Consider the following 17,485-nt stretch of genomic DNA (forward strand, 5'->3'; position numbering starts at 1 on the left):
TAAAAGGATTGGACATTTAATCTGTAAAGATTTTAGCATAACAAACAATGCTATATAAACACAAAGTTGTCCTAGCCAAAAGAGTATTAGTTACCTAATGAGTGTATAACATTTATTTTTAGAGGTTTCATTTAAAAAAATAATTCTTAATTTAAATTACTCAAGCAACATTTCTATTTCAACAGGTTTCGATTGAATTAAAGCATTATTTTGATAAACAAGACAGTTTTATCTAGATCACCTAGTATTCTGGCTTAGCATGTTCCAGCTTAAGAGTGGAATTTAAATAGTTTTTGGTCGTTGAGGTAGGCACAGATTATAATACGCCTCCTTGTTCCAAAACTCCGGGCCCTTCCATCCACACCAGCCCTGTCCAAGAAAAAGCAAGATAGTCAATTTAAACACTACGAATTCTGTTTTTCCTATCTACTACTATTGGATCTACTTTATTTTACTAATTTTAATCTAAACTGTATGAATTCTATAGAATGCAGTGACACACAATTTTTAGAAAGTTCTCTACAAGCTTGGAAACACATTAATGGAAAACACTTTACAGAGCCTCTCTCTCCCCCTTCCTCCCTCCCCACCCCAGCTCAGTTCCTAAAAAGTAGCATCTTTCCCCCCTTCCCACTACCTTCTGCTGCTCCAGAGAGACTACTATTGTTCTGAAACTCTATCACACTCACAGTTTCCATTTCTCTTGTCTTGACAAATCCTTGCTAGCTTTGGTAATGGTATTTCAGAGCCAGAGCTCTTAATATCAGAGCTGTTAATCACGATTTAGCAGAAAAACAGTCTAACAAAGCTCTTAAAGTTTGCAGAGTACCACATCATTCTACAAGGTGTTTTTGAAAAAAAGAGAGCTACAAAACTTACAGTCCACCTCCATTCCTCCTCTCCCCTGCCACTTTAGATGAGGGAGTTCTATTTTATCCTCTGGGACCATTTGTGAACACCTCATTGCTGTAACAGCCTTTGGTTCTACACGTTCGTTGGAAATTGTTTCTTTCTGGATTCATGTCAAGCTTTGACCTTTTACAGGGCTCTTCAACAGCTTTTTTAGTTGCGCCCAACCCAAGGGTATCAAATAAGGATATGAAATAAAAGTTGGTATTTGCAACTTAACATGAAGAACAGAAATGGATTACTTACACCAACAAGATGATTTAGCCACTTTCACAGTTTATGTTTCTGACACTATGTTTACAGTATTGTAATGTGCCATGTCATCCCTTTTAATAGCTTTAAATATGGAAATAACATTACACACCCTTCAGTTCTTTAGTGTTTTCCCAGATTTTCAAAACAGCTCAGTACCTGTTCTTTAAACTTAGTTTAAGGCCTGATCTGAGAATGCCTACTGTTGCATTAAATATAAAAGTTTTAAATAAATGGTTATCTTTTCTGCTTCAGTAACAGCATTAGACACACTAAACAGATTTTTCTGTTCCATTCAAAATACCAAACACATTTATTATATATATTACTGGGTAAAAGGGGAGATGGTTTAAGTCGGAGAAAGTAAAGAACATTGCTTTGTACTATAGTAACTTTATGTAGTTGCTGACCCAATATGTCTTCCCCAAAGATACAGTTTCAGAAACTAGCAAGTAGCAGCATATATGCAGGTTAACTGGGATCAGCACTTCCCTTGCAAGGAATGGAGAAGCCGTAGAACAGCCAATTTGTATTTGGCTGTGTATTATTTGTTTAATGCCAAAATATACGTATACACATATGTGTGTGTATATATATATGTGTGTGTGTGCACCGAGCCTCACCTTTTCCAAGATAACATGCAAATCTTCTCCTCCAGTGTAATGTGGGTCTAGAATCAAGTATTTTATGTGCCCTGTAATCTCATTCCAAGCCACTCCTAATATTGTGTGAGCCAAAACACCTCCACCTAAAATAGGAGGAACACAAATTGCTGAAAATTTTTCACTGAGATTTATTTTAGGCTTGCGCATTTAGCCAAAGTACATCAACACTTTCTATTAACAGATTAACTTGGTTATCAAAATGATTCTGAAACTGTCCTACATAAGATTCTTCACATTATTAAACAACATATCTTTACTACAACTAGGGAAGATTACTATTCTACTTACTACAACTAAAGAATTTACTTTCCAAATCTCTTCAATGTCAGCAAGGTGGGTTAAATTCTCAGCACTTCCACCAGATGAAGTCAAGAATATTTCAAACATCTGCTTTGTTCACTTTTTCTTTAAAGAAACTTAACTGTAGAAAGGGAATCTGGAAAACTTCCTGGTTATAAAAGGACTAAAATTAGAATAGAAATCAGAATCTCCAGATAAGGGTTGTCTGCTGTTTTCTGCTAAGTGCCATCAGTGGATATTAGGGGCAGAGTAGTAATTTCTGACTCCCCTTTCTCTAGCCTGCAAACAGTGAAAGGGGCTGTTTTGATGAGCTGGCCATAGGTCAACTCTTGCATGTTCCTTCCAGATAGCAGGAGGCATTTACATCCCTAGGATACTGTAGTAATACAACAGACAGGAATTGCAAAAACCCCGAAAGAACACAAGCAAAAAACAAAAATCCCCCAAACCCACCCCAAAAAGTCAACCTCTGCCCCTCCAACAACAAAGATTAAACCAATCTACAAGAGAGCATAACAGGGAAGGATAAGTAACAAACTAAAAGATTTCTCAATTTGGGAGTCTAAATTCTTGAAATTCAGAAAAAAATGCTGCTGAAAGGCCAAGAATACCAAAATCTGGACCTCCGGCACCTCTAATTTTAGACAGTAACACTATATGGAGTGCCAGACACAGGTTGCAAAAGTGGCTAAAATTAAAATTTTATTAAAGCTGAAAATGGTATTTTCAATATTCATTTTTCTAAACCACAGTTTTCTTGGAAACAGTTCAATTAAAGTTACAGTGTTCTTATGAATGGCATTTCTTAGGTTACCATCATTTCAGATTATTAGAACTGGTCTTAAAAAGAATTTGGATAATACCTTCAAAGCCAGATAAACACTGCTCCTCTGTGATGGGAAGTTTTGGGGAACTGCATGAACTTCTGCTCCTCTAGAGCGCCAAAGTTAGCTCTCAAGTTCTGACTTTAACAGCAGTTTTTAAGAACACCATTTAGATTGACTTTTGTTACCGGGTTTAATACTGAGCTATAGAGAAATACTGAGTGAAAAGATACCAGCCAGACTGAATTGTATCATTTTCCAGGCTCCCTTGGGAAAAGCATAATTTTTAATTCATGTAGAGTTTTAACTCTTGTACAGTAAACTGAGTTCTAACTGAAATGAAATTTGGCATAGGGAGGCCGCACACTTTCACTGGCATTCTTCACTACTCAAGCACTTACCAATCATAACGGGAGTGCCTTCAGTCTTGAAATGATTAGCGAGCTCTCTTCCCTGCAACGCTAGTTCAGAACCCTGGCTAGGTAAGAAAAACAACAGGTTTGTCATCCTCACTAGGCTTAATTCTCTATCCATTATACTCATTAACTGCATAAGTAACCAATTAGAAAGCGGCTTAGAGTTTTTCTGTGTAATCATCCTGGGGCAATCGGAAAAAGGTTTTTAATGCAACTTACAGATTCTGGTTGGACCAATGAATTTGCTGTAAGCCTAGTTAGCCCTGGAGCACCTGGAGTCACCCAGCTTCTCTAACACATGTGCTGCTTGTCTCCCACAGCGAGGGAACAGCTGGTAAACCCCAACAGGTCCCTCCAAGCAGCTGAGAAACAGCCTGGCTACTGCTGTCAGCAAGGGGGAGTCCGAAGTAACAGAACTTCAGCAGAAACATAACAAAAATAAGGTGTTGATGAAGGTTTTTATAACAACATCTCCTAAGATAGGTTTCCCCCATAATTGCACAAGCAATTGCAGTACTCATACCTCAGCTGGCTTTAAAAATCAAATCTCAAACATTAGTAATCTGTCTAAAGCAACACTCAGTTGAGCTTTGCTATAATCTCCCTGCTTTCCTTTTCAACCATGGGGACCAGACAAAAGAAGTCTCCATGGAAGCGAGAGGCACGCACACAACACATGCACGTACTCCAGGATTCGGAGCTGAAGCCGTACATCTGATGAAGACTCATATTCCCCTTAGAAGACTGACAGCACTCAAAAGTGGTGACAGAAGCTCGGCAAAGAAATTACAGATTTTTTAATATCTTGTCTTTGTATTTCTTCATATAGTTATGAAAGGTTAACCTTTTGAAAAGCCAAAGAAAACCTGCGTGCCTGCTTCTCAAGTTCCTGGAGAGATGGATTAAGTGCAGACAGAATACAAAACTGGTACTCTGGGAAACGGTGTATTTACGAGAACAGATTCACTACTAGTTGTCCTGGTGCAGCTCTGAAGTCTTATTTCCATAGAGTTAGAGGTGCTGGCTGGAAACAAGCCCAAGATAAAAATGCTATCCACTGCCAGTGACCAGCTGAAAAAGATGCATGACACTTCTCAGCGTGGTAGTGATGTTGGCTTTTCGTAATCCTGAAAAACATTTGTGCTCCCTTGTAGCAGCTCTATGAGCAATTCTACCCAGTTCACAAAGGAATCTATTCTATATTCTTACATGCACGAATAAAAACCTTCATACTGGCTGGGCCTGTCACAGCTGCTATAAATAATAGGTGGATCATCTGCAAATATAAGCTCTGGAACAAAAAAGATTAAAATCAGCTGTATAAAACTTCACAAAATACTGAAGAACTGAACTACTTTCCTCCCATTAAGAATCACCATGGTCACATGGTCTTTTAGAATATTTACAGTAGAATTTATGCTAAATAAACATAACTCATGAGTAGTATTTCATTTGACTAGAATTTTCATACATGCTAAGGCAGCATATATTCTTTATTTCATGACTGTATCTATCCCCAAACATTCAGTGATTTGTTTGTCTGCTTAGTACTGCCTAAATGATAAAAATCCAGCCATTTTACTTTTGATAAATGCTGAACATTATTTCTCCCAAATATATCTGTAGGGTTCTTTATTGTGTACAAGTGTCAGATTGTCAGAATGGAAAAAAATCCCTCGTTGTATCTGTCATACTATTTCCAAGCTGCTCAGCAATTTACCTCAATCCTGAACTGATAGGTTAGCTCTGTGGACGAAGTAATAATTTACCATCAGTGTGCAGTCAGTTCGTTATGGCCGCCAGACTGTGTGCCTAGTTCAAAAATTATGTTTGTGGTGCAAAGGACTAGGCTGAATTCCACAGTTCGCATATCATTAAGTAATTTATAGCAATCGCAAACTGGAACCCCAAGCCCACAAGAAATTTAGCAACATCTTCATTTGTAAGCACTTAGCACAACCAAAGGCAGAAATACAGGGTTTATGAACAAGGAACCTTAAAAGATTTATTAGCTCTTTTATTATGCCTATTATCCTATGTATTGTAATGGTAATTTGCATTTTAAGGCATTTAGTCTTTTTAATAATTACTGAGCTATTAACCAGATATTGATTCTTACCTGACAAATAATATTTTTGATGTTATTCCAAAAAGCTGATTCAAAACAAGCTGTACCTCAATCGACCCAATCCATTGCCGTGACCCAACAAATGCTGCGGGCTTGTCTCCAGCATCAACCAGTGCCTTTGCAACATCACGATGAAAGAGAAAAACAAATGTCAACAACATATAGTAGGCAATTCCACTACTTTTTGTGAACAAAGTTGGTTTATATATGTGGAAACGTGTTTTGAACCTAGCCAGTCAAAAGCAGGCAAGTGGTTGTTGAACTCATTCATTGTGGTTCTGTTTTGGAAACGTCACTCGAACACTAATACAGAACAGTGCTTATGAACACAAAATACAACCCCAGGTCCACAGGCAGACTTCAAGCTGGGATGGTGAGCACTGAGCTGTGTAGTATTGGAGTGCATCATTTGTACTGCAGAATTCACTTCACAGACTGAAGTACCTGGATTTCCATTCAAAGCATCTCAGAAAACAACCCATAAAATAGCGCTTCGAGGAAGAGGCCACTGAAATATGCTGAAGGTCGTGGTTTATTTTAAATTCTTCTCCACTCTGAGGCTTGTATGTTACGTGCAACACTTCAGAGGTACCTTTTCCGCTCAGGATACGAAGCCCACAAAATCTTCTAGAAGAGGGCAGTAGCCTTCAGAGGTCTAAAAATACTTCAGGGGCGTATAGTCTTCAATTGCTTTTAGGTTTAGGTGGGGGCTGAGAAATATTCAGGAAATGCAGTTTTAACTTTAGTGCTTACATCCCTGTTACATATGACGAAAGTCATTTTATGAACTGAATCAAACTTTGCTAAAAGTGTTCAGTAAATAAAGAACTATTTTTAGAAGACTGAAGATAACTGCAGTATTTCTTGCTAGGCATACCATATTAGCCACCCAAGCCTACAGTTTTTCTTCAGTGTGTTAACAGAAACGAACACATTCAGGTATGCACTCGAATTCCCAATAGAAAAAGAAGTGAAGGAGAGTTCAAAAACCAGGAAGAGCCCACTACTCTCAAAGACAAAATTGCAAAAGAAAGCAGTAAATCAGTGCACAGCATCTGGGGACTAATCCAGCTGTCCCTGAAGATAAAAGTCAGTTTTAAAACTGATTTTAATATGGCACACTGGGTTCTTTGTTGGCAAGAACAATGAAAGTGTCATAATCTGAGCTTCTAATAGAACATTAATCCAAGGAAACATTTCAAAGACTATTTTAATAAGCCTTATTTGTACAGGTAATGTCACCTGACACTGATAAACATTTGGAGACAGATTCCTATAATAAAATTTGTTAAAAATAGTAATTCAGAACTACTACAATTCAATTTAAGAGGTACATTAAAAATATCACACAAATCTGAAGTCTAAAATATATGAATTTGGTATTTTAAAAATAATCCATAGAAACTTTTCTAAAGAAATATGCATAAGATAATTAATCTGCCTAAATGTTTGGTACCTGTTGGATTTCCTTGTGTGTTGGTATAGGTGTATCAATGTAACCCTGGTGCTTGAACCAAGAACAGATTGTCTGCAAAGACCGATAGGCACAGCCCCAACCACTGTCATCAATCCGATCCTGCATGTAGTGGTGATAACTATATATTCCATGTACCAAATAAACCTGCACAGAAAGAGATAAAACTGATGCAAGTGTGATCAGATTAATTTGTATTGAGAGAAGTCATATGACTTGTCACTTGCACTGTAAAAGCTTTCAGCTGGGAATTGCAATCTTTGGAAGAACTGAAGGGTTGTTATTCATGCATAATTACTCCTCCTTTTTTTGTCTCCTAAACATCTCCGTTCATAGCTTTAGTTTCTTGTCCTGGTTCTGAGAAACTTTCAAAATACATGCTAAAAATGTGTACATCCTTTTCCAAGAAAATGCAATTTCTTTGGGACAAATATAGTTAAAGCAATGCCATTTTGTGCAGAGAAGCCCTTTTGCTTAAAAGGTCAATTCTGTTACTTCACTCTCTCTCACCTATACAATATTGACTGTCTAAATTATGTCTTTTAACAACAAATCTCAAGAAAAATAAAAATACTTCCTTACAAATGTTTCAGTTTAAACTTACCATACCAGACTCCGTACCAGGTGAATTAAGGTGCAAGTGTGGATTTCTGAGATATCCATCTTTATATGGTTCATCTGGAAAATGATAAGCATTTGCTCTCTTGAAATATGGTCTGTCACAAGGCAGACTGAATAACCCGTGTAATTCCTACGTGCAAGTTAGAATAAAAATAAAGAGCACAATTCAAATTTTCAATCAAGAGAAACACCACATTGTAAGTAACGATAGAGACATGAACAATTTTAAGAGCACAATTTAGTAAATTTAATTAAGCAGATTAATATATTACAAGGATTATAGTTTTATCCATGCAGTAGTGTAGATATAAACACTCTAAATTATAATGTTAACTAACATTGAAGACGTACAAATACCACATACTGAGACAGAGTAAAGATACTGAGCTTATGGTATAAGCAGATTCAGTCTATTTTTTAAAATCTCTTAAGCACCGTTTACAACACAGCAGCCACGTTTAAATAGATATATTGTCTTACTTCACAGCGCTTAAGAGCGAAAGGAATGACGAGATCATCTAGGATAATGTGTGTAACAGGTAATACATTTTACGCAGATGACCCAACACTGAACCCATTAGCTACAGCAACCCGTAGCAATCAGTGGATAAAGGTGAACAGAAGACAGAGAGCAGTAAAGACTTATGTGCCACCAGTGCCTGAGGCCTCTGCAAATGCAAGGCAGAGATCAAGTTTTATATAAATGTTTCACATGGAAGAAGAAAAATGAAAAATCCCCATGGCTTCTACACCTTGAAGGCAGCAGAAGATTCCTTCTCCACTCTCAGTACGTGAAACTGTGTGACCTGAACTGGTATCCGCCAAGTACACATCTCAATCTGAAACCATCACAATATTTTTCCACCTCACCCATATTCCTTTTTCTACATGTGCCAATCCAGAAGGCAAAACGCAACCAAACAAAAGCTAGCTAAGGCTGGTCAGCTGTAAGCCACAAAAAGCAGCTCCCTCCCCAAACAAAAGAACAGACAACCTCAAGAAAGAAACCAAAACAAACAAAAAAACCCAACCCTAACTCTTTCAGGACACATGTAACCTGTTACTGCTTTCAGGCTTTAACAAGTAATCTGATATTCTACTATGAAGTGAAGAAATTCAAAGAATACAGTACCAGAAGTATAATTTACATAAAACCTATATAGTTTTAAAGTTTCTATTGTTCCCTTGCAAAATTGAGATCTGATATAAAATAACTGCTAATAAATCAAGCTTCCATATTCAGTATACTGCTTCAGTTATAATAAAAAAAATAAAAAATAGTAGTATCTGTTACTATTTATTCTCTGTTGGCTAAATGAAAAGCTTTACCACTGCTTCACTTACAATAATAATAATAATGATGATGATGTTCCATTAGTATTTGTTGCCTTTACCTTTCTGTAACTTTCCAATTGATCATCTGAAATACCTGTAGGATACGAGATCGTTACAAGATGATTTTTTCCTGGTAACATGAAATGAAATTGTTCTGGTACCACAATTGATGTTCCCTTCATATATTTCATGATACATCTTTCCATGTCAGTTAATTGCCTGTGAATTGCTTTCACTAGGAGATTTTGTACCCTGCAAAGTAAAAGGGAGAATATTTAAGGAGTAGAACAGTGATGGTGGATCATTTTTCTCTCATAGCTCTGATAGTTATACAATACTTATATGCATACTTGCACCTGGTCTGATGAACTTACTGCTTCCGCGCTTCCACTCCCACAGAGAAAGACAGAACCTCACCGTGCTTTACTCAAAAGCATGTCTGCACACAGAAACTACTTCCTAGTGATTCAACCCTCCAAAGTGCAGGTACCCTGGTCTCATCTCAGAAACAATCACTATGAGTATTTGCCAAAAGAAAAGTTACCTATATGACTATTTGCATTTTATCCACCCCATTTAGCATCCTTCAGAGTCAAATCCTATGGAAAAAATGCAAGGAAAAACAGAGGACCCTAATGTTTTCCACCTTCACCTACCCAGCTGCAGCCCCTTACATAGTACTGAGATTACAAAGACTCATCAAATACACTCCAACTCTCACTTTTATGCACACTCATGTACTTAAAGAGTTTTTAGAACATCTTCCTGACTTTATCAATTCCTTGCTATGCAACGGTCACAAGTTATCAAGTCTATCAGACACTGATAAGCTGAATTTTTCTAGACAGCAAAAGGATTGTCTCTCAAGTTTATTAAAGCTAACAGCTGTCTACAGGAGCTTTTATTATTTACACAGTTAAATTCCATCACAAAAATACTATATGCTACTTTATTAAACTGATTAATGATATGACATGATAGCTTTGCTTCATTATCCCAATAAAAAGCAGAAATGAAGCTGAAAAATCACAAGTTCAGGATAACACTTACTTTCCCCATGTTTCTTCTGGAGAAACAGATACAACAACATCAACTGGTAACGTCATATTAATGTAGTGGTGCTCCTTATTTTCCCTTTCAATGACTGGAGCCAAAGCAGCTAACGAAGACGTCATCTCCAACATGAGGTCTATATTGACTATCTGCTGCTGCAGAGAACACAGACACCAACAGCACAACACATGCCCCAAGAAGGCAAAAGTAAGATTGCAGATATTTGGCATCAAACTCAGTAACAAAATAATTTGGTTTTAAAAAAAGCTAGTGATGTTAAAGACAAACTTCTGTGTGCTGACCTACTGCAGATGGATCTCTGCACTCATGCTGGGTCTCAATGACTTTAAAAGGATTCTTTTAAGTCATATCGATGTCTACTTGTGTACAGAAAAGCCTGAGGAGGGCAGGTCTAAAAACGTTTAAATGATAGGCTGTCTGATATAATTTATTAGTATGGTGAGACACATACCATATCTTGTAACTTTTTATCCTTTTTTTTGCCAAGCTTTCGTTTGGTCTCATCATCTTGATCGGATCTGAAGTACCAACAGAAAGAGAAATGTCTATAATATGAAATTAATCTATTAAAAAATTATGTATTTTAAAGTATACTCACTGTATAAATCGTCTTATGTCCTTACAAGCAGAATCATCAGTCAGCTCTGGAACAGTGTTCATACCATTGTTAGGCCACACATAGACTGAACTGTGGCAAATTCTTAATACAAGAACATCTGAGGACAATTTGTTTGCAAGATCACTGAAAACATATCCTAACGCCTTTTTTGTTGATGCCTCTGAAACACAATAAGGATATGATTAGCCTAGAAAATTCCCTCACTTTTATAGCTGCTGGCCATATATTAAAAAAATTAATACATTTTGACTTGGAATAAAAACCATAAGAGCTGTTACGATCACAAAACATGGCTATGTAAACAAAAACTGGAAAAAGATTTCACTTAGCAGGTCTGTCTCAAACATTCACACTCACACCTCACTGAACAAAAGTGTACTGTTTCTCTCAGATGCTGTCAAGTACAAAGAGCTGAATGAATTACAGAAGAATAACCTGCACAGTAGTTGATTCTCACATCAGTAACTCTTAAACAAGCTTACAGTTGCAAACAAACTCCTACATATGGTTATATTTAGTCTTTTGAGTCAATACGGGAAAGATTTAATCTGAGTCACATGTTTCTGATTTTATATTGTTATCCAGAAATACAAACCAAATACATAGTAAATTTTTGGAAAAGCAGGGCCTACACTCCAACTGCAGAACAAATGTTGGCCAACGTACACCTGTAACTGTAAGCCACACCCTGGTCAGCCTGAATCTTTATTACTGGTAATGACACCTGTCTTTCAGAGCTTGACTTGACTTTTTCAGTTTCATCCAGACCTTACAACCTGGACCAATACTGGGTATGACAGAGCAACTTTTGCACATTACCAGCATTGTCTTCCTCACTAAGAAGAGGAATTAACAACCAATTACTTAGAATGCCACAAGTTATACAAAGCCTAATAAGCTATCAAAGACTATGCTAAATTGAACTTAAGATTTGGCCACTATTAGTTGACTTTTGCACTGGAAGTCTATAAAAGCTACAGTATTAGAAAAATCAAACAAACCCCAACATATTTAGCTAAATCTCCTCCAGAAAAACCCGCCTCATTGCCTTCAAAGGAGTGGTCTGCCATAGTCACATACTAACTATTTATCTGTAGAATATTATGCTGCACTTGGACAATCTCAGTATCACTCTGCTTCGCCATGGTTAAAATTCACTGCACTGTAAACAAAGTCAAATAAATAGTCTTTATCTGAGGATGCAATTCACAAAAAGTTGCTATGCATTAGGCCAACCTGTTCAACACTTCTGTTCCACACTGTGAACTGAAAGGAGCCAAAGTTCCCTTTCAAGCTTCACTAGCACTGAATTCAGAGTTTCTAGTACAGGCATATCCTTTTAAAATGCAGAATGAGCTACAGCTGAGCTAAAGGCACCCTCATTCCACACTCAGCCCTGATGGGCCATTCCACACAATGGCCACTGATAGCCTTGAACAGACTTTTTTGAAGTGAATTTCACATTATTGTAAGAACATGGGACTAGAGGAGCCTCTTCACACCATGTAGTCTAGTCCTTTGTTATCACATGGAATTGCAGTAGCCAATCCTGCCTGAGTTCAGTAGAGGAACTAGTTAGCTTGTTCATCCTCTCTACTGCTCTAGAAAGACGAGACCACAGTCTCAAAAGTGTATTATTAATATAATCCTGTGTGGTGGGTTGACCCTGGCTGGGGGCCAGGTGCCCACCAGAGCCACTCTATCACTTCCCGCATTCACTAGGCGGGGGTGAAAAGTATAACGAAAAGCTTATGGGTCGAGATAAGGACAGGGAGAGATCATTCTCTAATTATCATCACGAGCAAAACAGACCGAACTTAGAGAGGAAATTCATCCAATTGATTACTAAGCAAAACAGAGTAGAGGAATGAGAAATAAAACCAAATCTTAAAACACCTCCCCCCACCCCTCCCATCTGCCCAGGCTCAACTTCACTCCCGGCTTCAACCTCTGCCCCCCCCAGCGGCACAGGGGGACGGGGAGTGGGGGTTACAGCCAGTTCATCACACATTGTTTCTGCTGCTTCTTCATCCTCAGGGGGAGGACTCCTCTCATCGTTCCCCTGCTCCAGCGTGGGGTCCCTCTCACGGGAGACAGTCCTTCACGAACTGCTCCAACGTGAGTCTCTCCCACGGGGTGCAGACCTTCAGGAGCAAACTGCTCCAGCGTGGGGTCCCCCACGGGGTCACAAGTCCTGCCAGCAAACCTGCTCCAGCCTGGGCTCCTCTCTCCACGGGTCCACAGGTCCTGCCAGGAGCTTGCTCCAGCCTGGGCTTCCCACAGGGCCACAGCCTCCTTCAGGTGCCTCCACCTGCTCCAGCATGGGGTCCTCCACAGGCTGCAGGTGGAATCTCTACACCCCCTCATCCTTCCTCCATGGGCTGCAGGGGGACAGCCTGCTTCACCATGGTCTTCACCACGGGCTGCAGGGGGATCTCTGCTCTGGCGCCTGGAGCACCTCCTGCCCCTCCTTCTGCACTGACCTTGGTGTCTGCAGATGTTCTTACATCTTCTCACTCCTCTCTCCAGCTGCAAAAGCTCTCCCTAATTGTTCTTCTCTTTCTTAAATATGTTATCACAGAGGCATTGATTGGCTTGGCCTTGGCCAGCAGCGGGTCCATCTTGGAGCCGGCTGGCATTGGCTCTGTCAGACACAGGGGAAGCTTCTAGCAGCTTCTCACAGAAGCCACCCCTGTAGAACTCCCCTCCCCTGCTACCAAAACCTTGCTATGCAAACCCAACACATCCTGTTATAATCAAATTCATTGTCAATTAAGTTATTCTCTTTTTGCTTAGAATTTCAGAGACAACTTTGGGATAAAACCGAAAAGCAATCTCAATACCATATTCATAAGCAGGAAAAAATATGTAAGTAAAATGACCTAAAAATGGCACTTTAAACTTTACCTCAAATTAAAATAAAAACACACAGTGGAAAAGACTGTCAGAAAATTAATGGAGATAAAGAATAACATTTTTTTGACATAATCTTTAGAGGGTTGGGAAGAAGCACTTAACACCTAGTGAAATGCCATGAAAATAAACATCGTAGCTAGTTAATTAACATTTATATAAATAACCTTTTATTATGAAATCTATTATAGTCTTACAGACCCACCATCAGTAGTTGCTAGCTGAAATGCAAGGTCCAAGCCTCCTCTTATTCTAAAGACTATGTCCATAGCTTCTAGAATTACCTAAGAAGAAAAAAGAAGCAATGAAAATGAATAGCTCTTCCAACATGCTTTCTCTCAAGTTAAATTGACTGTTATTAGAGCAGAAAGGTAATTAAACACACCTGTAAGTGTACATTCATCTTGGTTAGAAAATCACAGCTTCAGGGAAATATAAAAAAAAGGGACACATATACAACTTCTAGAACCCACACTGAGCTTCACATTTAACAAGAGCTGCTTTTGCCAGTACAGAAACTAGCCAGCTGTTTCTTTCCCCTTCCCAAGTCCCTGTTCTGTGTCCCCACAACTGCTGGTTGCAGACATTTTAATGTGAACTTCATCAGAGAACTCATCCAGATGGAAAACTGCCCTTTTATTGAGAGAAGACTTTTTCAGCCAGAACAATTCCCAGTCAAATCCAACATACCGCTGCAAAAACAGTTATGCCAGTACAGATAGGAACAAAAGGTGACAGCCCAGAAAAGGATGGGTAATGCTCAATCTAAGTTCACAAAAAGAAATTCTTCACAGCCTTAACTGCTCTTAAAAAACCCCCACCAAACACCTGTAATAATAATTACATTAAGACCCTTTGGAAATAATTATCACATAACTGTTTGCTTACCAAGTATGAGAAACTTCCAGGTGCAATGCTATCACTACTCATGAAATAAAACGACTAATTTTCTTTCCATTAGAAGTATTCTAAGCAGAAATATATAAAGATATGCATGCCTGATGAAAAGATAAGCATCTACACTTTTAGCTTTAGGCAAAGGATTTTAAGGTTTCTGTGATTCTGGAGTGCCAAAGTTTACTTCAAGAAGCAAAAAAGGCAGGATTACAATGTCTAACGTTTTGGTTCCTGAAGCATAATCCTGAACTATTTTAGACAGCAATTATCTACATTAAAAAGGTCTTAGAGTACGGGATCCGCGAGTGAAAAACCCCCGCATGTGAAAAAAGTTTGCCTGGGTTGACACGAAAGGTGTATTTTACCTGAATGATTACAACACGAGAATAACGTTCATGAATGGAAAGCGGAGCTCTGCAAAAGGAGCAAGAGAAGATTTGGACTTTCCGTAGTGGCCCATCACAGACGGTGAGGCCGCCTGACAAAAGCCACGCAGGCTGAGACCCCCAAGGTCGACAGCGAAAGGCTGCTGCGAGGGAGGCGCCGCCGCCCCGCCTGACACAACCCGGGCCCTGCAGAAGGGCCTCGCACCCTGACCTGCCCAAAGGGCCTCGACACCTCCCCCGAGGCACCCCCGGGGCCTGGAGGCCCAAACGCCGCCGCGGAGCACCCACCCGGGAGCGGGCAGGCGGACACCAGCAGCCCCCAGCCCGCCCCGTTCGCCACTGGACCGGGCAGCGCCGCAGACCGCTCCCCCGCGGCCGTTTCGGGTACGCAAGCCCCCGGCCCCGCTGCTAGCCCGGCCCTCCCCGCTGAGGACGGACCCCCACGCGCGGTGCCCGGGGCGGGGCGGGCTCACCACGTCCGTCAGCGCCGCAGCGGGGGCCCGGCCCGGACGCATCCTCCCCGCGCACGCGCTCTCCTGCCCGAGGGGAGGCACCGCGCGAGCCGAAGAGGCGGGGGAAGCGGTCTGCCCGTTCCCCCCGCCCGGCACAAACGTTCGGCGGGAGTTACGTGACGGCTAGTACCCCCCCCCCCCCCCCACCCCGCGTACATCCGCACTGCGGTGCTGCGCAGCCGCGGTAGCCTTGGGCTGTACCAATGCAGGAAGCGGGGGGGGGGGGGGGGGGAGAGACACGACACAGAATAGGCGAGACTTGCCCCCCGCTCTGCCTGTTGGGCTTTCCCGCCTCCTAGGCAACCGGCAGCAACTGAGGGCGGGCGGCGGCCCCGAGGGCTTCTCGCCGCTGTGCCGCCACTCGCTCCTGTCCGCGGCGGTCTCATGCGAGTGAGGTACCGGCTCCGGCAAGTAGCTGCCGCGGTGCCGCTCGGTCCCTTTTTTATTACATACCCTGCAGTGCTGCCGCGCTTACCGGCGTGCTGGCGCGCTGTGGTGGTGTGCGTAGAGTTGAGCTTTCTTCAGCTTGGGCAATCAACCATAGCTGTCTTTAATCCAGTGTATGTGGTGTCAACGGTCTGTGGCAAAATATTGGTATTTCCTCACCTTTCCTACACGTTCCTTGGGAGAGGCTCCAGAATCCTGCTTGCCTGCCTGCTGCCTCAAGGCCAGGCTCCTCCATCTCCTCACCTCCCCTCAGTCGCATCGAACTGCTGGGCTCCCGAAGTCCTTCCCATTAATCCCTTGATCAACGATCTTTGCTTTACACGGTAGAATTTACTCTATTTTCGATAAATTGCTCCTATCCTCATCAATAATGCCAACTAGCTTCATAACTGCGAACCCTTGTTTCCAAGGGTCACTTTTCTGTCATCTCTTCTTTCAGAGGTTCCTTACCCAACGTCTAGATCTACCAATAATCAAAGAATAGTACTGAGTTTACCTGATGAAACGATGGTGCATTTTACACTGCATGAACCTCCTCCACATGTTGAAAAAAAAAAAATTACTTCAAACTTTTTAAAACTTCTGCATGCTGTCCATCCTGTGTGCTGAGCATAAGCAAAATGTGGCTAGCCCTTCCATTGTACACAGTGTTCCAGAAAACAATTTTTTATAAAAAATATATATAAATTCAATATTATTTAGAATCCCACTGCTGTGCTGCTTTTCTACTCTGCACCACGTGCCAAATACAGCTAATGTTGGACTTGATGATCTTAGAGGTCTTTTCCAACCTTAAAGATTCTGTGATTCTATAATGTAGTGTGATATTAATCTCTCAGACTTTGCTGCTGCCTGAGTTATTTTCATTCCCATCTTCCGTCTTGCCTTTGCCTCCATAGTTAATACAAACATGGGACCTGATATACATTGTCTTTGATCTGTAGTCCACTCTAATGTCTTAACTTCCCTGCTCTCTTTCGAGCTGTATGGACACTTAAGCTATTTGTTTTCATATCCTTGATTTTTTGGATAATTCTTATGTTTCATGATTTTCAAGAAATAGCTTTCCTAACACATTAACTAATTTCTTCTACCTCAATTTCCATTCCTGGTGAACTTACCATATATTGTTGTCTTCCTCCAACGCAGTTCTTCCTCTAGCTGATTCTGATTCCCATCTCTACTAGTTTTCACTCTGGGAATCAGATCCCCGGTAATCCCAGTGCTAAGCCTGCTCTCTAGTCAAGCCCTTGAGTTCCCTACACTTGTTGACTAGGCATTTTCCTTAGTTTGTCAGTCTCCAATGAGGAGGACGATGATGAAAAACTAACATTTACTGTAAATTATTTGCATTGAAACCAAGAAAAAATTGGAGATATTTACCATGACCAGATCTTGGATTAGTTAGAGGGCTTCCAAAATTCCATTTTTATATTTTACCCCAGATTTGTCCACACACTGACCTTCTATACTGTTACTAGAAAGTGACTGAAAACCATTGCTAGAGATAACCCACAAGACGAAGGACGCTGCTCAGCATGTTTTATTACTAGCTGTTAATGCCACCAAAACCTCTCATCTTAGTACTCTGAAGATACCTGTTACAAATTTTGACCCAAACTATGTACATTTAGTAAGAGTTGCACCAGTCGTATTACAAATGCATTGATTTTCTCTCTCTGCTCATGTTTTGAGTTTGTTTAACAAGAGGAT

At 40.5% G+C, this 17,485-nt stretch overlaps 2 protein-coding genes across 12 annotated transcripts in view; one reads left to right on the top strand and one right to left on the bottom strand.

Moving 5' to 3' along the window:
• On the bottom strand, window positions 1–15,445 carry UFSP2 (UFM1 specific peptidase 2). 9 transcript variants are annotated; one of them, XM_075752017.1, is made up of 12 exons: window positions 15,287–15,445; window positions 13,736–13,814; window positions 10,597–10,777; window positions 10,450–10,516; window positions 9,975–10,129; window positions 8,984–9,176; window positions 7,573–7,719; window positions 6,951–7,115; window positions 5,486–5,610; window positions 3,352–3,428; window positions 1,785–1,909; window positions 1–369 (listed from the first exon to the last, which is right to left on the bottom strand). In XM_075752017.1, exons 1-12 carry the CDS (start codon window positions 15,326–15,328, stop codon window positions 283–285), a joined length of 1,443 nt encoding a protein of 480 aa, XP_075608132.1. In that variant the 5' UTR covers window positions 15,329–15,445; the 3' UTR covers window positions 1–282. The 9 variants fall into 9 exon arrangements, 8 of the variants coding, with proteins under 8 accessions (XP_075608132.1, XP_075608130.1, XP_075608137.1 ...); XM_075752015.1 differs by having other exon boundaries at window positions 9,975–10,132; XM_075752022.1 differs by having other exon boundaries at window positions 9,975–10,132; window positions 15,252–15,436.
• Window positions 15,006–17,485, top strand: part of CFAP96 (cilia and flagella associated protein 96) — a 14,776-nt gene continuing 12,296 nt past the window's right edge. The window contains exon 1 of one of the 3 annotated variants that reach the window (XM_075752026.1): window positions 15,006–15,197. Coding sequence is in view for 1 of the 3 variants with exons in the window: in XM_075752024.1 (XP_075608139.1) it covers window positions 15,710–16,095 (386 nt within the window). In the remaining 2 variants the exon portion in view is untranslated. Of the gene's footprint in view, window positions 15,198–15,573; window positions 16,096–17,485 lie in introns of those variants that run through there. The other 2 variants (XM_075752024.1, XM_075752025.1) reach the window with 2 other exon arrangements.

The sequence above is a fragment of the Balearica regulorum genome, chromosome 4 (assembly GCF_011004875.1).
Source record: "Balearica regulorum gibbericeps isolate bBalReg1 chromosome 4, bBalReg1.pri, whole genome shotgun sequence".
NCBI lineage: Eukaryota > Metazoa > Chordata > Aves > Gruiformes > Gruidae > Balearica > Balearica regulorum.

What these genes read in the sequence shown, in the direction of transcription:
- UFSP2 (XM_075752015.1), bottom strand. Translation starts at nt 15,328, where the DNA reads ATGCGTCCGGGCCGGGCCCCCGCTGCGGCGCTGACGGACGTG. An exon ending in CACACAAGGAAATCCAACAG is followed by an intron (nt 5,611 to 6,950) that starts GTACCAAACATT and finishes GATGTTGCAAAG; the next exon opens with GCACTGGTTGATGCTGGAGA. An exon ending in TCAAAAATATTATTTGTCAG is followed by an intron (nt 3,429 to 5,485) that starts GTAAGAATCAAT and finishes TTTCTTACCTAG; the next exon opens with CCAGGGTTCTGAACTAGCGT.